The sequence below is a fragment of the Perognathus longimembris genome, chromosome 1 (assembly GCF_023159225.1).
Source record: "Perognathus longimembris pacificus isolate PPM17 chromosome 1, ASM2315922v1, whole genome shotgun sequence".
In the NCBI taxonomy this organism is placed as follows: domain Eukaryota; kingdom Metazoa; phylum Chordata; class Mammalia; order Rodentia; family Heteromyidae; genus Perognathus; species Perognathus longimembris.
In genome coordinates, this window is record NC_063161.1 from 86,437,476 (window position 1) to 86,463,756 (window position 26,281).

The window sequence follows — 26,281 nt, forward strand, 5'->3', positions numbered from 1 at the left end:
CTACTTTGTATTAGGAACCTTCAAATCCTTCTTTCCTAGTTATTCATGAGATATATAACAGGTTACTGTGATGTCTCATTGCTGGGTTGTAGAGCATGTGAACTAGTTACTTCTATCAGGCTGGGTTTGGGTACTTGCTATCTAAACTCCTTCTCTCCTCTCTTCCCCAAACACCTTTCTCAGACCATGTTGTTGCTGTATTATTCACAATAGTTACAATAAAGGATCAGTCTAGATGTGCATCAGTGAATTGGATCATGTTGTACATTATACACAATGGACTTATTATTCAGAAATCTTGTCATCTGCAAAATCAATGGAACTGGAAGACACTGTATTAAGTGCAATATTTTAGACACAGAAAAAGACAAACCCCACTTTCACATTTCTTAATTTAGCAAAAACATTATTTCTACTGCAGTGCTTTATTATTTTGTTTTCCCTTTAATTTTTTATTATTATTATTTGGCTTGGTACTAGTTTGGAACTCAGGGCCTCATGCTGAGCAAGTGATCTCTACCACTAAAGCTACATCCTCAACCTTTTTTTTTTTTTTTTTTACTTTGCTCTTCAGATAAGGCCTCAACAGTATTGCTCCAGTTGCCCCTAGACCTTGATCCACCCACCTCTCCCTCTCAAGTCTGAGACCATAGTCATATACTCACACACCTGGCATGTTTTGACATGGTCTCAATGGCTTTTGCTCAGATTGGATAGGAACCACAATCCTCTTCTTTCTGCTTTCCATCACTGACTGTATAATAACATTTGTAATACATAGATATTGTATGTTTCTGCTTTTGGCAGAATAAACTTCTGGAAGCTTTAGCACTTTAGTTTGATTCTGTGTGGTGGATAGGAGAAAATAATTGAACTATTTACTGGAATTAATACAACTGATGCTTTTTGAAGCAGCTCATTGTGTTGATAGAAAACAAATTCTAGTGCTGGGGATGTGGCTTAGTGGTAGAGTGCTTGCCTGGTATGCATGAAGTCCTGGGTTCGATTCCTCAGCACCACATAAACAGAAAAGGCTGGAAGTGGTGCTGTGGCTCAAGAAGTAGAGTGCTAGCCCTGAGCAAAAAGAAGCCAGCCAGGGACAGTGCTCAGGCCCTGAGTCCGAAGCCCCAGGACTGGCAAAAAACAAAACAAAACACATCCTAGCTGGGTGTTGAATGGTTTCTACCTGTAATTCTAGATCCTCAGGAGGTTGAGGTATGGGGAGGTCACAGTTTGAAAGCAAACCTGGACAGGAACAGCTGTCAAATTCTTGCCTCAGATTAACCCAGCAAAAAAGCTGGAAGCAGAGATGTGGTTCAAGTGTTAGGTACCAGTTTTGAGTGAAAAAGCTAGAGGACATTGTCTTGGCCCTGAGTTCAAACTCCTGTACCAGTGCACATGCTTTCCCCCATCATCCATCATGTGCACACATGTACACACACACACACACACACACACACACACACATCCACATCCACACACATCTAGATCAGTTTACCTTTGTGGAGTTTCTTCTGTAAATAGTGACAACATTTGGAATAAAAATGTACAGAAATAATGTTAAATGCTGGTCTTTTGATCTAATGGACAAGCCATGGCTCAGAGGTGGTTCATAAATGAAGCTCTTGCAGTTCCTGAGTAGGCTGTGCTCTGAACCCAGTTTCCTCTGCTTCTTTAAATTCTCATGTTTCATCATGAAGGGCTAGCTTGTTACTAGCTTGTTATTATTGTTGTTTTTAAGCTATGTTTTCTTTCCTTTTTTTGGGGGGGGGGGGCAGTCCTGGGCCTTGGACTCAGGGCCTGAGCACTGTCCCTGGCTTCTTCCCGCTCAAGGCTAGCACTCTGCCACTTGAGCCACAGCGCCGCTTCTGGCCGTTTTCTGTATATGTGGTGCTGGGGAATCAAACCTAGGGCCTCGTGTATCCGAGGCAGGCACTCTTGCCACTAGGCTATATCCCCAGCCCTATGTTTTCTTAAAAGAGTGGCTTTAGATAAAAGCAGAGTTGGAAACCTATTTTCCTTTAGTATCTTTCTTTGGGGCAGTTGGTATCTTTGGTAGAAGTAATGATGTGATATTCTGTGCTTTTTTCCAGATTTCCTCATTTTTTTATTTAAGGAACATTTGTCCACTCAGCAACTCATGAGGACTTGGCACTGCATTTAGCTCTGTCGCCCCCTTGTGCTTCTCTTACTCATGACACTAAGTGTGTATTTTGTATTTTATGTATTCATCACCTTTTTTGAGGAAAGGAAATTTGATGCTTAAATGTTCCTCTTTTTGATAACAAATTAGTTTTTTTTAAATTTTGGAGTGTGTGTGTGTGTGTGTGTGTGTGTGTGTGTGTGTATGAAGGAGAGAGAGAGACAGAGACAGAGAACATTGTTGCCAAAAAGGATTATTAGAGAATATGAAAGCATTAGCATCTGATAAAATAGTTATACATTTAAAGCATATGAAAATGGTGACATCAGAACATCAGAGTTTCTTTTCTGTACCCATTGCATACAATCCCTGTGTCTCCCCAACTCAGTCCTGATTTGGTTTGTCAGGCAGGAAGCAGTACAGCTGGCCAGTGCTCCAGATGGCAGGCCCAGGCCACAAGCTCATCTTTCTCCACCACCTTCTGTGCCTTGAAGAAATTATGTGTCTCTAGCTTCTGTCATCTGAGCTTAATTTATTTTAACAGTGCACATTCTATTTTCTGCTCCTGAAAGGAAGTCTTAGTTATATGGGCTCTGGAAAGGGTCAAGAAAGGAGCAATAGGCTTATCACAGATTGTCTTCCAACATAGCCAATGTATTCATGAGAGATCTTCACTGCACTTCCACTCTTCCAGGTGGAAGTGGAAGTCCTCACACTCGTCCTGCCGCATTCAAATGCACCTGTGATAACTTTAAATGCCATGAATACACAGTGTAAAAACCCAATGTATTGTGTGAATGAAAAAATAGGAAAATTCTTCATAAATACCAGTTCCTAGGATATAAGAGAAACACAAGCAGAAAATGTCCCACAGAAACCTAGAAAGGTGCCGGATGGCAACTGAGAGGACATTTTATACAGAACTAATATTTTAATTTCTGTTTTCTTACAAGCTTCCACCTTCCTTGCCAAAATAGAAAATTTTGATTAAAATGACTATATAAACTTACTTGTATTAACATAAGATTGATTAAGCTTATTTTTAATTTGGTTCAAAGTCAGTTGATAGAAAAGAAATGTTGGAGAAGAGCAAATGTGTATTATGAATAAATAATTTAAAAGGTGCATATTTTCCCCTGTACATGTACCTATAAGTGGAGTATCACAAAACGGCAAAACAGTGTTCTGGGCTTAGAGGCAGACTGTGAATAAATCTCACTTTCTTATCTGTAGACGACTGAGTCCAGTAATGCCATCCCAGTCCTGTGCTGGAGAATTGTGTTCATAGACTGGCATAGGAGTCAGCAGACAAGGCTTGTTTGGCCCTCTGCCTGTTTGTATGAGTAATGTTGCACTGGAGCACAGCTAAGCCCATTCATCTATGTGTTTTCTAGGGATACCTTACCCCTCAGAGGGGAAGGAGAAGCCTAAGATATTTTTTAATTGCTGATTTACAAAAAAAGACTTCCTCTGGACTTGGAACATGACCTAGTTCTCATATTTTAGTACCTGGTGTCTAAAGACATTTTGGTTCCAGGGATTTCCACATTCCAGAACTTCTTTCCTCCATAGACTCAACACAGACACAGACAAGAGACAACCACGTCCTTTTTCCTAATCTATCTGGGCAGTGGAATCAAGAGGATATCAATCCATAACAGTGGCTAACTAGCATTTACCGATTATCTGCAGTATACCATGTGCCTATACAGTAAGCTGTGCTAAGCGTTTACCCTCTCAATAACCTAAGTTCTGGTTTACATTGTTAAACCCACTACATGGCTGAGGATGTTTTGCCCTTGAACATGAAACTAGGATGTGGTGAAGGAAGTGTTGGAATCTGGCCAGGTGCATATTGCATATCCTGTGTGCCATTCATTCTTCACTTCAGAAGCCCTCAGCTCTTCAGAGACTGTGCCTTCTCTAAACCTGCAGCACAATGCCCCTTATTCTCTCTGTTTCCTTCTTCCATTGGCAAATTCCCCATGACTAAATGTCAGTGGTTTTGAATAGGCAGTGATTGGCAATCTGAGTCTTTCTTAGTCACTGAATGAATCTATTTTATTCTCTCCTCTTCCAGGAAGTTTACCTGTTAAAACTTTGGAGGGAAGTTACGTAGACAAAATATTTTCCAGGAAGACAGGCGTATGGAAGAGCTTTTCATACAGGAGATGTATGAGGGCAGGGGTCTGGGTAAACCTTGATGGTTTAACGCCTGGGCTGGATCTCAGAATGGCCAGCAAAGTGGAGACCACTGGATTTGCTATCTTCCCAAGTCAGCTGACTGGCAGGACCAAGTTGAGGAGGCCGTCATTGTGATTTCTGTGCACTGGAAAGCCTGATAAGTATTCTGTAACTGGGCTAATGAAGGGAGAGACCTGCTGTGAAAACACAAATGGGGACCACTTCCACCATAGACAGCTGGGTTAGGAGGCCATTAGTAGGCAGAGGCATTTCCACCTGTCTAGAAAGCATGACTGGACCTTCAGGGAGGAAACAAATGCTGCTCTGCTCTGACAGTGGTATGGATTTGACTGTTGAGAATTCTTTTCTAGTTAATTAGGGTATATTCTGGAATTATGTATACTATGTAATAAAAACATTTTAAAGGAGGAGGTTTTTAAAAATATTTTATTTTTAATTGAATTTTTGTGGTGGTTAAAGGATTAGCTTTTATAGTTACTGACAGAATGATTGTGATTTGTTCAGGGCATTTTCATAGGTCACTATTCTACTGGGAAAGGAGAGCAAACATAGGGTGAGATTTTAATTGTCTATAATTTTGTTAGTTTTATTATAAAGTGGAAGCTGGTGGCAAACACTGAAATCCCACATTTCTAGATTAAATGTTAATGGCCTTAGAGTTATCTTTGTCTGCAAACTTTTTCAAAGTCTTTTCCTTTATTCTCTGCTTTGGCCAAAACCTGTGAAGATGGGAGTAGTATTTTTTGGTTTGCTTAAATTTTTTTTTGTGTGTTTGCTAGTACTCAGATTCTCATTTAGCTTTTTCACTCAAGATTAGTGCTCTACTACTTAATCCACAGCACCACTTCCAAGATGGGAGTAGTTAAGATATAGAACTGGTCATGTCCACTCTTCCTCTGAATCATTCATTCAGTGGCTCTCATCCTGTCAGAATATGTCCAACACTCTCAGAAACCATGAAGTTAAAATGTCTTTAAGCCTTGTATACTCACTGGGTTTTTTTCTGCCCTCCCAGGCCTACCTGGTGCAGAACTGTTGGCCCCTTCCTCACCCTAGATTACACTATCCATGTCAGGGTTTTCATTGTCCTACTGATTACTGCCTAGAATAGGTTTCACCCCTGATTTTGCCCCTTCTTGCTTACTTCCTGGTACTCTAGGTATTCCCTAGGGCCTAATCTTAATCACCTGTTCTGGGCTGTCAGAGAATCTTGACCTTCTTTTTCATAGAACTTTTCAATCATGTATGAACTTAATGTACATGGTATGATAATAGCATTTTATTTTTAGGATCTCACAGTATAACCTGTGAATGGTATGAATATCTTAAATTTCTGTGCATTTCGGTTAGAATTGTAGCATCAATTTTCTTGTTCCATTTCTTCCTGTACAGTGATGAAGACTCAGGAATTTCATACTGTTTGCTTTTGCTCACAATGAATTTGGTCTGTATAATATACAGATTGAATAGTGTGGCGTTCTAACTTAATTCTTAACGCAGCATGAATGTGAGGGCAAATTTTTCCTAGCCACCTTTTGGGTCACTCTGTATCTTAGGGCAGAGTGATGTTTGTATTTGTTTCTCAGGGATATCCTAAGACCTCAGGCATTCTAAATACATAGATATGAATGTGTGCTTTAAGTGAATTCATTGTGAGAATTAAATGAATAATACATGTACATATTTAAATTATAAGGTGCTCTATATATGTCTGTTGTGGTTAAATGTTTCAGAATAGACTTTTGTCCCCTCTTAAACAGAGAGGGTAGTGGTGGTAGAGACTTATATCATAAAAGTTGTATTACTTAGTATACAGATATTAAGTAAGGATATGAGAAAGCATGTCCACTTGCGAGAGGATGATGATATAATACTCAAATAGGAAACTAAGTTATGCTGACTATAACAAAGAACTTCCATGTATTGGCTTCATGCAGTACAAACTTCTTTCTCTCTTGTGTGTCAGATAGATTGATGTGGCCAAGCATGAACTTATGGTGTCTGTCTGTGGGGAGATTCAGGAATCCAAGCTTATTCTAGTATTTGCCTTTGCATATACTGAGGATAAGGACAAGAAAGGGGACAGAAGAGAGAGGGGAGGAGGGAGAGAGAACATTTAAGAATCTTGCAAAGGATTCTGGGATCCACATGGAAGTGGTAGTCACATACTGCTTCTTCTGCCAGGATGTTCCGCGGAGCTTGTCATATGACTGCAACCTTCCTATCCACCAGGTGGTTTGGGAAATCAAATCTCCTTGTGTTCTTTCCAAAGAGGGAGCAGAAGAGATGACTATCCAGGCAATTCTGGCACAATAGTTAACCATGTAACTTATTTTCTACTAGTAGCAGACATTTTTAGTAATTATTTATACACTTCATTGTGAGCTATTCCTGAAATTTTATGTAATGCTAGAAGCAGAAAATGACTCAAGAGAATTTATGTTATTGTGTTTTGTTCTCATTTCAGAAATTCAGGGGAAGTCAGGGTCTCCACTGAGACATCCACTTTTGAATATTTCATTGTTCTGCAGTTAGCCATTAAACCAGGATTCAAGGGGACCATTTCTAAATGGCTATCCCAGGCAGTTAAGTTTCTACTACAAAGCAGGCTTTTTTTAGGCTTTACATCATGCTGGTCATCAGTCAGGGAATAACAAAGGCAGAGAAGTTAATGATCCTGTTGTGCATTGAAATTACACGGAATCATTTCAGAGCAGAGGCATTTTTCTACTGCTCTCTAATAAATACGGATCACTCATGCCACCAGTATTTTTCTTTAACTCTGATATGAGAGATGATGGTAGCTTTGTGCCTCTTAAATCACTACAGTGAAATTATCTTTGTTGGCTTATTAATAATATTAACTTGAGCAATTGTTTTGAATCATAGTTAACCTCTACACAGACTGGGAAGTTATTTTAGAAGAAAACCCAGGAAGTTTATAGCCACATGGATACATCTGGGGCCTTGCTTAACTAAAGCTTTACATTTAATATGTACCTCAAGCTTGTTAGTGTTTTAGCGTTCTGTTGATTTAAAAAAAATGGTGTGCTTGTACTGAGACTTGAATTCTGGGCCTTACACTTTTACTTGGCTTTGTTATGCATGACTGATACTCTACCACTTGAGCCACACCTTAACTTTTGGCTTGTTACTGGTTAATTGGGGATAAGAGTCTTTTGTATTTGCTTGGTTGGGCTACCTTCAAAGTGAGACCCTCATATCTCAGCTTCCTGCATAGTTCAGATTATAGACATGACCATCAGCCCCCAGCTGTGTTAGATGATTCTTGCATACCATTTGTACTGGCACAGTTGGGAAGCATTGCAATGGGATGGTGAACTCTTTGGTCTCTGACTCAGGTTTGAATGCCAGTTCTTTCATGGAACCACTTTGTGATCTTGGGCACTATGGGCCACCTTGACATTTGCAGTAATCATCACCATAGACCCATTGCACAGAGGCATTTTCTCACAGCTGTAGAAGGTAGAAGTCATAGAGTACCAGCTGAGTTGGTTTCTTCTAAGGCTTCATTCTTTGGCTTGTAGATGGCTATCTTTCCCTGTGTCTTTACATGGTCTTTCTTTGTATATATGTGTTTCTAAGTATCTTTTTATAAGATCACTAGTAAAATTGGGTGAGAACTCAAAATAATGACCTGATTTTAGCTTCATTCCTCCTTCAAAGACCCTATCTCCAAATACAGTGAGATGTTGGACACTATAACTTATTTATATATGATATACATATTAAAATTTTTTATTGTAAAGGTGATGTACAGAGGGGTTACAGTTATATTAGTAGGTAATAAGTACATTTCTTTTTGAACAGCATCATCCCCTCCTTCATTTTTCCCCAGTTTTTCCCTTCCAAACTCCTCTTCTAAGTTGTGAAGTTCATTTCCAGCATTGTGTGTAGTGAGTATCTGCTGAATTGGTTCACCCTTTGTCCCACTGTTTCTGTACTTCCCCTTCCCCTCTCCAAATCAGGTAAACTTATATACAAGACAAAGGGAACAGAAATAAAAAACAGTGAAAACTGAGACTAAACCGAAGGGTGAGGAAAAGAACCACAAATAGTACAATTAAAAAATCCTCTTGATTCCATTTCTTGGAGTTCATTTCAATAAGCATCATTTTATATGATCACATGCACATAGCTGTTGAGTCCTTGTGATCCTCTCCTAAAAATATCCTCCTTTGTTCTCACAGTATTTAGAGTAGTGTTTAATTAATGATATCCAAGTGTATTTATTAGTCTTTTACTATCCATAGGGATTCCTTGTAGATTTATAGGAACATTCCAATGATTACAAATGAAAGGGACCTGGATGCTATAACTTAAACCTATGTGTTTGAAGGGAGGATGAGACTAAAGACCTGATTCAGCTTATAAAAGATACTTAGCCCTGTGTGATCTGAAAAATGAGTCAATAAGAGTGTTGTGAACACTCAGAAAGAAGATGTTCACAAATTGCTTAGCTCAATATTTGTGGTGAGCACTCACTAAACAGAACCAGAATCATATGTCACTATACCTGACAAGCATAAATATTACTATATCTAATTATGTCATCTGTGTCAGTTGGAAGAAGGCTTTTTGTGTAGCCTTTCAATTACTTAGGCTTGCATTTTCATGGTGTTTCTTATGCCTTCATAGTATCTATGCCTTGAAAGGAATAAAAGGGCAAAAGCCTAGGCAATGTGGATAGATTAGGCTTGTATAAATTTTGTGCTTAGCAATTTTTTGTGGTCTTTTGTGGCTGTCATTTTGAGGCCACTAGAAGGCTGTGGGAAACTCTCAGATGTGCTGATTTCTATAGCAGTCGGCTCCACCAGCTTTCAGAGCACACACACACACACACACACACACACACACACACACACACACACACACACACCCCTGAAAAACAGAAACTTCTTCATAGTAGAGGGAGGAGACAGATGGCATTTTTCATGGTTCAGGGAATAGATATTAAACCATAGTGATAGATCATGGAACTTAAGAATTACGTAAACATTGGAGATGAGTTTTGAGTAAGGCAGTGTGTGAAAGCGTCTAGCTTTTCTTTGATAATTAGTTACCACTTACATTATTAGACCTGATGAAAATTGACCCAGCTCTTTCCTACTGATGTTATGATTAAGTTATCGTTTCAGACCTAAAGAATTGCCTAGTTCTCAATTCTCTGGTGTATCTAAAATACTGTTGCTGTCACAGCACAGCTACTGTTTGGGTTAATAATGGCCAAGTCTGGCTGTCCCCTAGGATCAGGAAAAGGAAAGTTGATGGCACAGTTTCTGATGTACAGTGCCAAGGAAGGTGATTTTGCATGTCATCAGCTGGGAGAAGTTTTGGATGTGGTAGTGAATAGAAAGGTTAACTCCACAAAAAGACATAACTGCCATGGAGGCTCATTCACTACCCTGTAAGAGCTCCTTCCTCACAGCTCCATCCCACACAGGACCCCAGATCCCATGCTGTGGGGTCAGAGTGCCACCAGCCTCTCCAGCTCCTTTATATCTGATGTCTTAGGATCATCTTGTGGCAATGGGATGGTAATGGGATGACTCTGGGGCTCGGGCCTCTGATAGCTTTAATATGTGAGCTTATTGCCAAAAGAATACATGGCATGATTAAGAGACTGGCATCTTCAGCAGCCCCCTCTCTGTCTCTGAGGAGGACAGAAGGCCTGAAGATTGAGTTAATCTCCATTTGTCAGTAAGTTAGCCTATCATACTAATTAGCACAATATCCATTTGAACCTCTAAACAATGTGTTTGTAGAATGTCTGAGCTGGCGAATGCATGGAGGTGCTGGTAAGTGCCAGGGGGTGTGGACATGGAGGGCATGGAAGCTCCATGTGTTCCTTCCCTAGTACCTTCTCTGTGCAGTTACTCCATTTGGCTGGTCCTGAGCTATGTCCCTCATGATAAGTCATTACATGTATGTCAACTGTTCTTCTCCTAGGTTTGGTGAGCCATTCTAGTGAATTATCAAGCCAAAGGAGGAGATCATGGGAACATCTCATTTATAACTCATTGGTTTGAAATGAAGATGACAACCTAGGGCTGGTGACTAGCATCTGAAGTGTGGGTCATCTTGGGGGTCCTGAGCCCTTAGCTTGTGAGGGTCTGTACCAGATCTCAATGGTTAGTGTCAGATTTGAATCAAATTGTTGGTGTCTGGAAAAATCAGAGAATTTCAAAGACTAATTGAGGAAACATGGAATTAAATAATTGTTCTAATGTTACCTAACTTCTCTGTAAATTTATTTACCTAGATACTTTCAAAAGACCCCAAACCAAACCAAACCAAGGCAATGATCCTTACCTCTCAAAAAAAAAATGTGTCCTTTGATGTTATAAGTTCCTTCCTCTCACCTAGGCATTAGTGGCTCACACTTGTAATCTTAGCTACTCAGAAGGCTGATATCTGAGGAACTTGGGTTAAAGCCAATCTAGGAAGAAAAATCCACTATACTCTTATCTCTAGGTAGTCACCCAAAAGAGCTACTAGTGGAATTGTGGCTCATGTGGTCAAGCACCAGCTTTGAATGACAAAGCTAAGGGACAGCACCCAGACCCTGAGTTCAAACCCTAGTACTGGCACACATCACATACCACACACACACATCAACACTTTGTTCTTTTCCACTGCCTCTTCAGGTTTCTTATCTTCTAATATGGAGGGAAAAAAGCACAGGCTCCAGGCTCTCTACCTGTTATCTTCTTTTATTCTAGATCATTGCTATTTTTATGCTTCCTGTTTTTTTCAGCTTTGTTTCTCTTCCTCAGACGTGTTCTGCAAATTTTCTGTTATATTATTTTCATTGATTTAATTTTTATTTTTTTTTGCTAGAAAAGAACAAGTTAGTACTCTGTATCTAAACATTAACCTCGTGGAGCCAAGACTAATCCAGTCATATGAACATGTGATAAAGAACTTTGTCCGTGAGATCAAGCTTCAGAGCACAGAGATGGAACACCTGGCAATCGCAGTGAAGAGGTACTGAGCTCCTCCTGTCCTCCTCCTCCTCCTCCTCCTCCTCCTCCTTCTCCTCCTTCTCCTGCTCCTCCTCCTCCTCCTCCTCCCCCCTCCTCTTTCCCCTATCTTGATCAGCATGCATAGTCATCGACATAATCACTTTCACAATTCTCCCCTGTCCCTCCCAACCCAACTCTCCTTTCTAAATGGTACCTCAAGGCTTTTTGACTTACTCTCTGACCTGGGTGTCAAGTGGACTGAACTATATCACATTATGCTATAAGAGGACTTCTCCAGCCTCAGGGATCTAAAAATCTCTAAACTGAGCTAACAAAGGGCAAGTTGCCTCCGGAAGTAATTCATTGGATTAACAATAATCTGTTATTGTTGCCTTATTATTTCAGCTCTTCAGGTCTAATAGTTTCATACAAAGCAATTTGGAGATTTATCATATATCTAGCCACTTGGAGCATGTACGATCCCATCTGAAGACTAGCCTAATTTTTTGTGGGTATGAGATCTTGCAGGAAGATTGTTTACTTTCTGTGAGCCATTTTTGCATCTGCAAAATGAGAATGGAAATACATAATGTTGGGTGAAGTAAGTTCGGTTCAGAGAAATATAGGACACATTTTTCTGTCATGTGGAAGTTAGATCTAAATTATAAATTTATAGGTAAATAAAAGGGTCATGTGCATATGTTTACAAACAAACTAAAGTATGGTATATGCAGGGAGGATTTCAATGGTGTAAATCCCTTCAGCAACTGCCTTACAGCTTAACAAAATGAATACCAGGAAGCTGGAACTTGTGGTGTGTGTGTTGTAGAGCTGAGGTCAATGGGAGTTGGGTAGACAAATGGAGAGAGGGAGGGTGGGTGAATGGAGTCATAATATTCAAGGTATATGTGTGAAAATGGAAGCAGATAAGTTGAGGAGATGAATGGGGTTGGGAGAGATAGGAGAGAATGATGAAAGGTGTGACATTGATCAGGATGCATTGTAGTCACAAACTGACAAGTTGAATTGAAACCCCTCTGTACAATTACTTAAAGATAATAACAACAATAGCAATAAAAAGAAAACATGCTAAGCGCTGGTGGCTTATGCATGTTATCCTAGCTACTCAGAAGGCTGAGGTCTGAGTATTGTGGTTTGAAGTCAGCCCAGGCAAGAAAGTCCCTGAGATTCTTATTGCCAATTAACCACTAAAAATCTAGAAATGGAGTTGTAGCTCACTTAAGTGGTAGAGTGCTAGCCTTAACTGAAAGAGTTCAGACCCTGAGTTCAAAACCCAGGACTGTCACCAAAAAGAAAAAAAGGAGAGGGGGAAGGAAGGAAGGAAGGAAGGAAGGAAGGAAGGAAGGAAGGAAGGAAGGAAGGAAGGAAGGAAACAAACACCGGCTGTATGGTGGGTGCCCAGCGATTCTGCTTTCCCCTCTGCAGACCTACTCCCCTGGCCTTCACCCTAATCTGAAAACTTAAATACTGTTTAAACTCTCACTATAACATAGAGAATTTGTCTAGGCCATAAAGTGGCTTATACAGGAGAGCATCTTGATATTAATAGCCTTACATTGCAAAGAAAGAATTTATATGTATTACAGCCTAAACATCATCATCTTTGTTCCCTAGAAAGATCTCACTCTTTTAACATACCTTGGGAAAAAGAGGACAGTTAATTTACCACAGTTCTGGGGTGCTTTGATCCACAGGTACTTCCTGCTACCAGGTGATCTGCCAGCAGATCCCACTGGTTTCTGCCTAGAACTTGTAAACACAGCCCCTTTGATAGGTTGCTGCCCTGCCTTCATGCCTTGTTTAGCTTCAGCTTCCCTGTCACCTTACTGTTTTCTTCCACTTAATGCTGGAACTATCTGCTTGAGCCTCTGGAGAAGCTAAAGGGAATTACAGTGTTAAAAAAATATCTTAGAACTGTGATGCTAAACGAGGATGACCTTTCTTATAATAGGGTCAAGCATTAGTTGAACTACACACCCGAGGTTTATAAAGACAGTTTCAAAGTGTTTCAGACTCTGCTTCTCTACCTCAAGGTTGCCTTCTAGTGGGTGTTATCAAAACTCCCACTTCTGTAGGGCATTTTTGGATGTGGACCAGAGGCTGGAAGTTGACCTCCTTTGAGATATGACAGGCACACACTGATACTGATTCTTCAGGATGTCCACTGAATGTCTGTTAAACAGACAAACTCACAATCACACACACAGGTGCATATGAAGACCCATCCAGAGATGTGTGTTACATGTCCCTGCTAGGGACAGAATAAATTAATGGCATTATTCATATTCTCATTGTCAACTGGGCTGCTTTCTCATTGCATAGTGAGCCTATCAGAATGTGTTGAACAAAATTGGTGATCTCTCTGCCTTGTTCTATGCCCTTATGGGGCAGGGGAGAGATCCCAGGTAGGGACTTGATCTTCAGCTTGGAGTCTTCTAAAGGTACTTTTTTCACAATCAAGTTTCTCGCTGAAGTGTTTAATGGCTATTTGAAAACAGTCCCTTACATTCTTAGCCAAGGACCATCAACCCATATATAGTATATAGTATTATGTATATACACATACATGTAAAATTTTTATTTCAAACCTCAACTAGTAGAAAGTGACAGATATCTTCATACTACACAAGTACTAGTAAAATATAATAGTCCTAGAATCTCTCACACGAAAGTTTATCCATTTCTTTCTGTCAAGTTAGATATTCTGTCTCCACCAAGATCTGATTTATTCCTTGCATTAAGATTAATGAAACAGGGTTGGAAATGAGTGCAGAAATCTCATTATCTTTCTTCTAACTTTAGCTTATGATATTGTGAGGTTTATGGAATAAAATTTTGAAATGATGATGTCTAACCATTTTTTTTTTTTTACCATGGAATGCTTCACCCCATGCCCCCAAGTTTGTAACTCAGTCATGGCAGCAAAAGGACTTTTAGGATGAATTACTGAGAATCTTCCAATGACTTGGTATTTTTAGCTATCCTGGTTTATTATCATTTAATGTTTTATTTGTTTTGTTTTGTTTTGTTTTTTTGCCAGTCCTGGGGCTTGAAATTGGGGCCAGAGCACTGCCCCTGGCTTCTTTTTGCTCAAGGCTAGCTAACACTCTACCACTTGAGCCATAGCACCACTTCTGGCTTTTTCTATATTTGTGGTGCTGAGGAATCGAACCCAGGGCTTCATGTATACTAGGCAAGCACTTTACCACTAGGCCATATTCTCAGCCTTGTTTTATTTCTAGTTCTATTATCATTTTATATCCACATGGTCAAATTGCCAGTCTTACTTCCTTATTTGGAAGGAATAGGGCATATTATTCACAGTGGTGTATTGATCTTCATCTGAAGCAGATGGGCTTGAGTTTCTCTTCAAGTGTCCATGTATCTAATAACAAGGTGGTCTTCTTTTGAATTTCAGAGCCCAAGACAAGGCAGCCATGCAGCTGAGTGAGTTGGAAGAGGAAATGGATCAGAGGATTCAGGCAGTAGAACACAAGACCAGGAAGGATGTGAGTTTCTGGATTGGCCATTCACACAAGTCACTGTAGATCAATTTTTAGGACAGGACCCTGGTGTTCCGCTTGGCATCAGGCTGTGGGAACACCAAGCCTGGGCTTCGTAAGGCTCCCCAAAAAGGGCTTCTTACATGTGTTCTTTCTGGAGAATGGGGAAAAGAGGCCTAGATGTTGTAATCAGTGAATAAATAAAGTTTGCAAGTTTCAAATAATGACACATGCAGGCAAGATACATGTGTGGTGAACAGTGACAGGGAAAGAAGCCTGCTTAAAGTGGAAGACCACAGACCTCAAAGGGAGGATGTGAGACGGTAAGTAAGAGGAGGTGGTACAGCCAGCCTGACATAGAGAGGATGGCTGGGAGAAAACTAAAAGAATTCAAGAAGCCAGCTGTGGTGATCTGTCCTTGAAATTTCAGTTATCAGGAGGCTAAGGTAGGGAGATCTCAACTTTGAGGTCAGCCTGGACTATCTAGTAAGACCCTGCTATAAACAAACAAACAAATCCCCAGAAATAAAATAAAGGAAAGGAGAATGCTATGTTTTTACATACTTGTACAGCCAGTTGCCACATGTATGCATTCCCTGAAAGGTCAGCACAGCAGGCTGGGTCCTCACTGCCAGCTGAACAGATTTGACACTGGGAGGAAATTTAATTGCTAGCCACCTAGCACCTAGTACTCATGTCACCTCCCTCTATAATGCTCTGGGATAACATGTCCTGACTCACTGAAGATTCTCCCTCACTTGAGTCATGGCGGCTCCCCCTCAAACTCCAGGGCATTAAGCCCACACACTGGTCCAGTGCCATCACTGCTCATACCTCAGCTGGTACCTCAGCTTGTACCTCAGCTGGTTCCTTTACCTTGGTGATGGCTGCCTAAGTCTTTCCACTGCACCCTCCAGGCCCTCCCTTAGATCTCTAGCCACAATCAGCTCTTCTTGACCTTGAACCCTAATGTACAGAACATTCATTATGTTGCATTCTTATTATACATGGAATATATCTGGCTTCTTTTGAGCTAGTCTTTTTTTTTAAATAACAGCTTTATGGAGGTATAACTGGCATACAATAGACTGAACATACATAGAACTTGGACATACATGTATTTCATGAAACCATCTTCTCAAGCAAGGTCATGTGCCATCTGCCATACATGTTTTCTCCTGTCTCATGTTATACCTTTCTTCTTCCTTTTTCTGTTCTTCTTTACCAGTCACCTGATACTCTGTTTTTTTTTTTGTCATCCATTAGTTTGGTGTTCTAGAGTTATATATTAATGGAATTTTTCAATATATCTGTTCTTGTCTGGCTTCTACTCAGCATAATTATTTTGAGACTTATCTGTGGATTGATATTCATTCATGTCATAGCCAAGTAATATTTCACTGGTGAACATACCAGAGTTAGTGCATGCATTCATCTGTTGAAGGACAACTGAGTTATGTTGAGTTTGGGCCTATTGCAAATAGTCCCAAAGATGCTATGAATCTTCATGTACTAGAATTTACGTAGGCATGTGTACATTTTATTTCTAGTAATTGAATTCCTAGAGTGGAATGGCTCCAACATCTGTGGAAATATGTGATTGCATTTGAGATATTGTGTCAATCTGTGTTGAGGATCTTTTTATGTGCTTCTATATCATGAGTATATCTTCTTTTTTAAAAATCTATATGCATTTATTTTTTATGACTTGCTATCTGCTACATAATTTATTTTTTAAATTGTCCTTAAGTAATTGGACAGAGCAGTCTCAATTGAACATGTCAGTTTGTGAGTTCAAGGCATCTTGACCAATGTCACCTCTTCCATCATTCTCTCCCATCTCTCCCAACCCTGCTAATCCCCTCAAGTTACCTGGTTTTGTTTTCATGTGTATATATTGAATGTTATAACTGTATCCACCCACCCTTCCCCATCTCTATTTGTTAGCCCTCCCTCGAACTTGTCTTCACCCCCAGAACATAGGCTTCAGATTCCTACTATTTATTTTGTTACACTGTTAAGTTGTTTAAAGAAGTCACACCCTTAAAGCCTTCCCCTTCATACCAAACATTAGTTAACATGTTGTATATATTACCCTGTATATGTCTTCATATACCTTTATAATTTAGATCTGTTGTTCACATATGAGATTAAACATGTGTCCTTAGTCTCTCTGAGCCTGGCTTACTTCACTAAACATGTTTTTGTTTCCCCTTGGGTCCATCCATTTCCCAGCTAATGCCATAATAATGACATAATGGTATAAACCATCTTCCTGATGGATGTGTAAAATTATATTGAATATGTGGGTATATCTTCTTTGGTCTTATGTCTGCTAAAGTCATTTTGCTCATTTAAAAAATAAGGTTGTTTTACTGAGTTTTGAGGGATTTGTATATATTCTAAATATAAATCTTGGTTTAGGCACTTGATCTAAATATATTTTACCCAAATAAATCTTTTCCTTCTCCTAACAATCTTTTGAAGTGTAGCACATTTTAATGTTGAAATTCAAACAATAAATTTTTTTCCTTTATGGTTCATGTTTATGGTATTTTATTTAAAAATCTTTTATTAAGACAAAATCCCAGAAATTTACTCAACTTTTTCCTTAGATTTGCACTCAAGTTCCATTTTCTATATAGTTCAAGATATGGACTGATTTTTTTTTCTCCTCTGCTTGTGATGCAGTTTTGTTTTGTTTTGTTTTAGTACTATTTACTGGGAACATTGTTCATTTTCCACTGAACTATGTTTATTTCTTGGCCAAAATCAGCTCTCTGAATTTTGGATGTTTTTATCTGGACTCTACATTCTGCAGTATATATTGCTTTGTTGTTATTTCAATGTGTTGGCGCCTATTATTTTATAATAGCCCCTGAAGTCATGTATCCATTTTCAGTTTTGCTTTCCTTTTCAAAGTTGGTTTGACTATTTTAGTTTCTTTAACTTCATAAAAATCAGCTTATAATTTTAAAAATGCCTGCTAAGTATTTGTTTATACTCCTTCTCATTTGAAGGTCAGAATGGGAGAATATTGAATATTCTGATCTGTAAACATGAGTCATCTCTCCATTCATGATGTCTCTACTTTCTCCCAGCAATGTTTTATGGTATTCAGTGCACAGATCTTACATTTTTTCCAGATTATTCCCAAGTATGTCACATTTTGCTGCTACTGAAATGGTTTTCTAAAAAAATTCTGATTGTTTTTAGTGACAATATAGAAATATATTGAATATGTGTGTATTGATCTTAAATTTTTTAGTATTGTCACACTGCTTAAACTCAGTTGCTCTTGTTTTCTAGACTGTTGATGATATAATTTTTGAATAAAGACAGTTTTATTCTTTCTAATCTGGATGGTGACTTTGTCTTCTTGCCTTTTTGCACTGGCTAGAAGTGATAAATAACCATCCTGTCTGCGTTCAGGCTTTCAACCTTCATTGTAGTATTAGTGGTGTATTGTTCATAGATGACTTTAATCAGGTTGAAGAGTTTCCTTCTGTTACTATTACTGTTTGCTGGTATGTATTGTTATGGCAGTGCTTTCTTTTTTTGTTGGTTATGGGGCTTGAACTCAGGGCACTTTTTCCTCTCAAGTCTAGCACTCTACTACTTTGAGTCACAGTGCCACTTGTGGTTTTCTGGTGGTTAATTAGAGATTTAATTGAAGATAAGAGTCTCATAGACTTTCCTGCCTGGGGTTAGCTTTGAATGGCAATCCTCAGATCTCATCCTCCTGAGTTGCTAGGATTATAGGCATAAACCACAGGTGCCAGGTTTGGCAATTGTTTTAATTAGGAGTAGATGTTGGATTTTGTCAAGTGTTTTTGTGCGTGGTGTCTATTGAAATGACCATACATTTCTTTTTAGGAGATTAATGTAGGAAATTCCACTGATCACCTTGAGTATTAAATTTATAGTCTTGAGATAAACCTCAAAAGTTTATGACACATTATTATTATATCTTTTTAATTCCATTTGTGAAATGTTATTGATCATATTCTCACTGACATTAGGAAATGTTAGGTAGTAGTTTTCTTTAATTTTTTTTGTAAAGGTGATATACAGAGGGGTTACAGTTACGTTTCAGTTTGCTGAAAGTTTGTAAAGATCTGATTGGAAGGAACTGCTGCCATTTCTCACCTATACTCCTGTAATAATCTCCCACATGACCTGCCAGCATCTACCATTGCAGATTAGGAATGAAATAAGCTTTCCTTAGTAAACTCTAAGTAAAATGTTTTGAAGCCATATGTTGTTGTGTTAGAGCTTGTGGCTGTGGACCCAGTGAAGAGACTCAAGGTATCTTCAAGTTGATTTGAGCCAGGTGGTCTGCTTGAATCCGCAGCTGATTGGGAGGCCCCTATGTTTTCATCTGCCTGTGAAATAGGCAAGATGACTGCATTGAGAGACCTGGAGGAATTTAAGATTGCTGCTTTTTAAAAAAGTTATCATTTGGAAAAAAGACGTTGCTCTTCTGTGAAGCATGTCACCTGGATTGTTTAATTTATATGGATCGTTTAATTTTTATGGGATATTTAGTTTCCTTGAATTACTTAATTTGTATGGGTTATTTAATTTTATGGGTTATTTAATTTATATAGATTCGCGTTATTTAATTTACTTGAATTACTTAATTCTCACAATAATCTGGTAAGAAAATGGGAATATAAATTTAGGAAGTTGCCCTAACTTGACAGCCAATAAGTGGATAGTTGAGGTACTTGAATACCCAGATGTGGGATTGTGACCTCTGTAGGGTCTTTGCCCCATCTAAAACTAGTTTTCTTTCCTCTTCTCTGTTTCTTTTTCTTCACTGTCATTTTTCTGAAATTATCTATGTATCTAGCTCTCCATCAGTCTCTGCATGTTGATTCTACCTTCCTTTAGAATGCCTAAGGTCATCTTTTTGCATTGTTCCTCTATCTCCACGTCATGTTGCCTAGAACTATTCTTAGCATGTGGCTATTAATGAATATTAGCACACCGACTTTTACTAGTTACAAATATAAAACTATGTGTGTAGTGGACAAAGGCCACAAAACAACATATCTCTTGTTAAGAGGGGGAAAAATGAGTTTAGAAATGGCTTAGTCCATGGGAACTTCTGAATGGCAGCCTCTGCAGCCTCCTGGGATATATCTTTTTGCCATTGTGTGATCCAGATCAACTTAAAGGGACACTGAGTGTGAGAAACACAGTCATGTATTTCACAATGGTGTCTTGGCCAACAGTGGACCATGTATACTACAGTGCCCCCATTGTTGCCTGGTGATCTAGTAGCTATCTTAGTATATGAACTCTACAAAGTTGGCTCAAGGACTGAATCACCCAGTGACACATTTCTTAAGCCTCGTTTTAGGTGACCTATAACTGCCAGCCTCTATATGGCAGAATTTCTGTGACTCTCCATAGAAAGTCATAGCCAAACAATTTGAATTCAGAGGACCCATATGCTATAGGAAAACAGGTACACCCACGACTCCTAACATGGAGCTTATAGCTGCACCATATCTTTTCATTAATTATGACATAATTAACTCACTAATTAATTGGCATGTAGTAGCCCTGTTTCAAGGTATAATAATGTTTGTTTCACTCCAAGGAGATACTTGTCTAGGGTCGTGGGATTCTGCAGTTCCTTCGTGTTTGTAGGTTTCAATCCCAGACCTGCTGCCCACCTAAAGCTGTCTGTTATCCCCTCTGCCATCTCTCCTCCCTCTCCCTGGGTAGAAGAATCGTGGATAGCTCAGTTGGATGCAATAAAGAAAAGTTTCTCCTATGGGATTTTGAAGGCTGTTTATTTTAAGTAGGCAGAACCTATTTAAATCAGCATTTCTTGCTTTTCTTTTAGGAAAAGCGCAAAGCTGAGGAAGCCCTCAGTGATCTCAGACGTCAGTATGAAACAGAAGTAGGAGACTTGCAAGTGACCATTAAAAAGCTGAAAAAGGTATGGGTGTGCCAACCAGGCTTCTAGGAAAAGCCTCAGCATCTCCATGTGTCTAAGCTATGGATAACCAAAACCATTTGGAATTATATTGAAGTGGGCATTTCAGAGTTAAACTGATCTTTTTGGAAACCGTGTGTGTGTGTGTGTGTGTGTGTGTGTGTGTGTGTGTGTGTGTGTGCACTCCAGTATTGGAACTTGAACTCAAGGCCTCTCACTCTCACTTGACTTTCTCACTAAAGCCTGAGGTTTTACCACTTGAGCCACACCTCCATGTCTATCTATTTGCTGGATGTTTAATGGCAGAGAAGAGTGTCACAGACTTTTCTGCTTGGGCTGACTTTGAACTGTAATCCTCAGATCTCAGCCAGGAGGCTGAGCAGCTAGGATTACAGGCATGAGCCACTGGTGCCTGGCTAAAACTTTTTCTTTTAAGAGCCTCTGAGTTTCTTCATTGGTTGCTGTCTTTGCTCACAATTGTAGTAATTATTGCTTATGGATTCAACAATCACTTATCAAATCACAGTTTGCTTTCCTTAGTCTTTACTAACTAAATGTCCTTAGATCCCCTTTGTTTAGTGGATCTCTTGTTCCATGATAGTGAAGTATTATCTTCCTTGGTCAGCTATCCCTGTGTCCCTCCCTGGAGTTTATCACAAGGTGTGGAACTGGTATTCCATGAATATCTATTAAATGAATTGAATATTGTTCTTCTAAGTAGAACGTTCCATGATCAGGTGATACCTGTTCATCAAGAGGTAAGAAAAACTTTGTTGGAATATGAACAACAGTATGATTGGGTTTTTGCCTTTTTCTCTATTTGGATCTAACAAGCAGAGCCCCTTCCACACTGTAGTCTGCTGGCCGATGTTGACCAATAGCTCGGGAGTGGAGCAGAGGGCAATGTAGTCTTTGCTGATTTTTATGGTGTAAATTACCCCACCCATTACTGAGTTCATGTTAGCCAGTTGCTATCACTAAATGCAGAAATGGGGATGGACACTCGCAGTAGACTTTCACCTGCTGGTTCCTGGCTCCAGTACAGGATTGGGCTCACTTCTTACATGTGATTGTTTTCATAAGTAATTTAAGTAGTTTATGTGAAACAGAGAATGAAATAATAGCAACAATTAACTGTAGTTTGTAGTCAGCCTCAACCTCTGAGATGATGAAGAATTCTCCCCTGCTACCTTACACCTAATTTTCAAATGTCATTATGCCATCATACACTATGGTTGTACTACAATATTAATGGACCAGTCTTTGAATTGTGCCAGATCCATAAATTCTCCATTTATTTCTATGGCTTCTCAGGTCTACAAAGAGAATGTGTGCAAGAAAGTATGCTTGTCCACAGCATATGAAAAACCTCAAACAGTGAGAGAGAGCATGTTTGAGTCAGATGACAGGGCCTGAGTTCTCACTGACATGTTACTAATTTCTCCCTGTAATATCTGGAACAATTCTCTTTATGTTGTTAATCTTTGGTTTCTCATACCTGTGAAATGGGAGTGATCATGACCTGTCCTGCCTAGTCTTTTTTTTTTTTTATTTTTTGCTCAAGGCTAGTGCTCTACCTCCTTGAATCAGTTTTATTTCCAGTTTTCTGATGGTTAATTGGAGATAAGCATCTCATGGACTTTTCTGTCTGGGCTGGCTTTGACCCGTGATCCTCAGATCTCAGCCTCCTGAATAGCTAGGATTACAGGTGTGAGCCACCAGCATGGAGACTTCCTAATATTAATAACTGACATTTTGTTGGCTTTGAAGTTAGTCAGGCACCCTTTTTATCTTTATTTTTTGGTGGTATTGGAATTCGAGCTCAGGGTGAGAACGTTACCAGTTGAGCCATTCCTCCACCCCCCTTTTTTGCTGTTTTTCAAATAGGATAATTTCATTTTAGTTTTCTAGTCACAGTATCAACTAGAACGATGAAGAAACTCCATAGTTGTCAGGCTTGATAAAATGTGGGATTCATTTTAATCAATGCACTAACACTGCACAAATAGACACCCACAAATCTCCACAATTCTGGAATGTAAGCTTTTGTTAGGGTTGTCATTTTTGTTCTTCATATAGGTGTTGCTGAACTACTTTTGTCCATTAATGCTATTGAGTCAACTTGCAAGCAGAGCTCATATAGGCACGTGTGTGTGTGTGTGTGTGTGTGTGTGTGTGTGTGTGTTTCTGGCTTCATGGGGTGCTTACATATTATTGATTGCAGTCATTTAATAAGTATTGAACTCACCATGAAGAAACATAGTTGAATCTGACACTACTTTGCTCTTAAAAAAATCTTACAGGGAATTAAGTCTTTGCAAGAATGTGAATGTTCATTCTCATGTGTAGCAAAACTGAGTAACACAAAACTTGGGTGCTTTATTTTATTAAGCAGTTGTACAAAATATTTTCACTTTGACAATGTCATTTTATGAGTATAATGTGTCCTGACCAATGTCACCCCTTTTCATCATTCTCCCTCCTCTCTCCTTTCTGGGTTGTTCTATATTGTTGAACAGTTTCCCAAAAGTCTTTTTTCTATTTTTCCCACAAAAATGCATGTAAAATAAAGTCTCTTTTGCAAATGTTTGAAACAAATGCTCACATTCTTATGGATTTTATGTTTTTTAATGACTTAGAAAGTTGAAAATTAAAACTTCTAGGATTTCCATGTCTGCATTCAAGAATATTAAAACTTGTCCAAAGCATTTCAAAGTGGGTTAGTAAATTAACTTTTATTTACTTTTTCAGCTTGAAGAGCAATCCAAACATATAAGTCAAAAGGAAGACGTGGCAGCATTAAAAAAGCAAATTTATGATTTATCAATGGTAAGAATTACCGTCTAACTTAAAGAAACAAATTTACATCTAGACAACATATACAATGATGCTTTATTTCAGCATTTCAAGGAATAAAGCCTAAAGAGAAAATGATTCTGCATTAGAGAAAGTCTTCCAAGTATTTGTAAGCAAAGATATTATATGTGAAGCCTTTCCCCTCAATGAGATGAATGGCTTGATTTCCTTTTAATTTAAGGCAATAAATGGCATGGTGTTTAAACTCTACCTAGCATTGCTATACTATTTGTATAACTCTGATGCTGGTCTGTCCCCTGGCTTTAGAACATGAGGATATCATTGCCTTGTACCACATCCATTTTTTCCCCCTCTAACACTTCTGTGTTGCTTACCATGTCTTCATTTATTTATTTGCTGTAGAAATTGGTAATGCATCTTCTGCTTTTTTCATTAATAAATTTTCTTTAGTTTGATTTTAGGTTGACTCTAAAATTGGAGAACATTTTCTCCATGATGGCGCTTAGAAATTTTCAGTGCCCAAGGCAACCTAAGGAGCTTGCACTAGACCCTATCTCTTAAGAGATCTATATAATCTTTACAGCACCACGATGGGGTAAAGGCTTCCAATGCATCATTGTGGAACACATTTAAATCCGATGTAAACCATAGCAATGGCCTTTTCCCTGACTCTCCTCCCTTTAGCAACATACTTCCTTCGGATTTCCATTTTTCAGAAATGTGTTTAATTACTTAACAGCTTCTTGGTCCGTCTCCGTTCCTTTCATTGTTTTGGATTATTTCATATTCATGAGATTTCAGAAGGGAAGAATGACAGCTTCATGGACTCAGCCCACTATCTTGAAATAGAAGCTTCCGTTTGTTTTTGAAGAAAACGATAGACATTTCCTTATGACATTAGTTTAAAGTTAGGAGATAGGATTTATTATAAAGCTAGTCCTTGTAGACAGTTACTGATACAATTAATTTTATAGATTATTTATCAGTATCTTGATGGTCCTCATGGAGTGAAGCAGGTGTTCAAGTGTTTCATTTCAGTTAGTTTCCCTATAACATCTTAAAGTACATCATGATAAATTCTTTTTCTGTTGTAGTTGACTAACGGATATCCAGTATTTAAAACAAAGACCAGCTTCGAGGATTTAGACTTTTGATATGTTAATAATATATAATTGAATAAACAATTAGTGCTTCAAATATCAAGTTTGTAGAACTGGAGAAGCACGGAGTGCCCTGTGGGAGGGCTTCACACACCTTGCTTCATTTTTTCCCCAGAAGTAAGAAACCTGAATCTGATGCCTGCAGTGTTCCTTTCCTCTAGGAAAATCAGAAAGTTAAGAAAGAACTTTTAGAAGCACATACAAACATAGCCTTTCTTCAGAGTGAACTAGATGCCTTGAAAAGTGATTATGCTAACCAGAGTCTGAATTCTGAAAGGTATGAAACTTTTGTGTTGTATCATTTTAGTTTCTGTGCAGTATTTATTTACAAATAAAGCTTGATGATGTAATAAAAAGGGTTATTCATTACCATTGCTAATATGTTCTTTGCTAGCTAATGATTATACCATCAATGACAGATTTCCTAGTTTGTGGGCTTCTGTGGGTATTTTTATAAGGCAAATTAAATAGTTTAATATCCTTCTTAGGACAATGAAAGGCTTAGAGGGTTGAATTAAGTGGAAGCTAGCTGGAACTGTGACGGCCAAGACAAGGGACTCAGGAACAGTTGGGATTCAGAGGATTAGAGCCAGGCCAGGGTTGGGAAGAGCTGGTGTGTGCTGAGCTGTGGTCCAGGGGTATGAAGTCCCATGTGGACAGTGTGAGATGTGGGGCAGAGCTTTTCCCAAGGAAGCACAGGGTATGGATATGTGAGTGGGGTCTTAGGAGAGGAGGCTCTGATATCACAGAGGAATGACTTGGAGCCCTGGCTAGGGAGAAAACCTTGGTCAAAGACACACACCTCAAAGGGGCTTCAAAGGATAGGGATAGGTAAGGCTCTTGACACTTGATTCTCATATAAACATAAAATATAATTTTACAGGGATCTGGAAATAATTCGAGAATACACAGAAGATCGAAATAGTCTTGAGAGACAAATTGAAATACTCCAGTAAGTTCTCATAAAATGTTCCTTTGTTTTACATTTAAAAATATGAAGCCCATGCTACCTGTAACTTCAGTGGACATATTCCACAGTCCAGGTTTGCAGGTTATTATAGTAGCTATCACACTGTAGTGCATTCTGCACATACTTTTCTTTCTGAACTAGCTAATCCTAAATTAATTATTTCAGTGCTCACAACAGAGAAGGGGTCTTAAAAGCACTTGCAAATCAAGTGGGATGTCCAGGGTGTCTTTATTACACTTCTTTAAATTATGCAAGCCCTGGCCACTCAGCTCTCTCTGTAGCTCTGCACACTGATCTTGTGAGACATTCCACCCCCATTGGTGAGTGCCACAGGATAGTGCCTGTGCCATCGTTCTTTCTCAGTTGTGATGTTTGTTCAGATATAATTCTTTCTTAGATTTTTAATCTCCTATGTGTGTGTGTGTGCGCACATAAGTGCACATGCTCATGTTGGTACTAAGGCTTACTCAGAGTCTGGGTGGTGTCTCTTAGCTTTTGTATTCGAGGCTAACTAGTACTTTAC

At 39.0% G+C, this 26,281-nt stretch overlaps 1 protein-coding gene across 3 annotated transcripts in view; it reads left to right on the forward strand.

Moving 5' to 3' along the window:
• The window catches only part of Rasef (RAS and EF-hand domain containing), a 270,973-nt gene that overhangs the window by 217,128 nt on the left and 27,564 nt on the right, over positions 1–26,281 (forward strand). For 2 of the 3 annotated variants that reach the window (XM_048331781.1, XM_048331771.1), the window contains 6 exons: positions 11,210–11,356; positions 14,774–14,864; positions 20,719–20,814; positions 23,563–23,640; positions 24,950–25,065; positions 25,672–25,740. In XM_048331781.1, coding sequence (XP_048187738.1) covers positions 11,210–11,356; positions 14,774–14,864; positions 20,719–20,814; positions 23,563–23,640; positions 24,950–25,065; positions 25,672–25,740 — 597 coding nt within the window. The remainder of the gene's footprint in view (positions 1–11,209; positions 11,357–14,773; positions 14,865–20,718; positions 20,815–23,562; positions 23,641–24,949; positions 25,066–25,671; positions 25,741–26,281) is intronic. The other variant, XM_048331789.1, reaches the window with a different exon arrangement.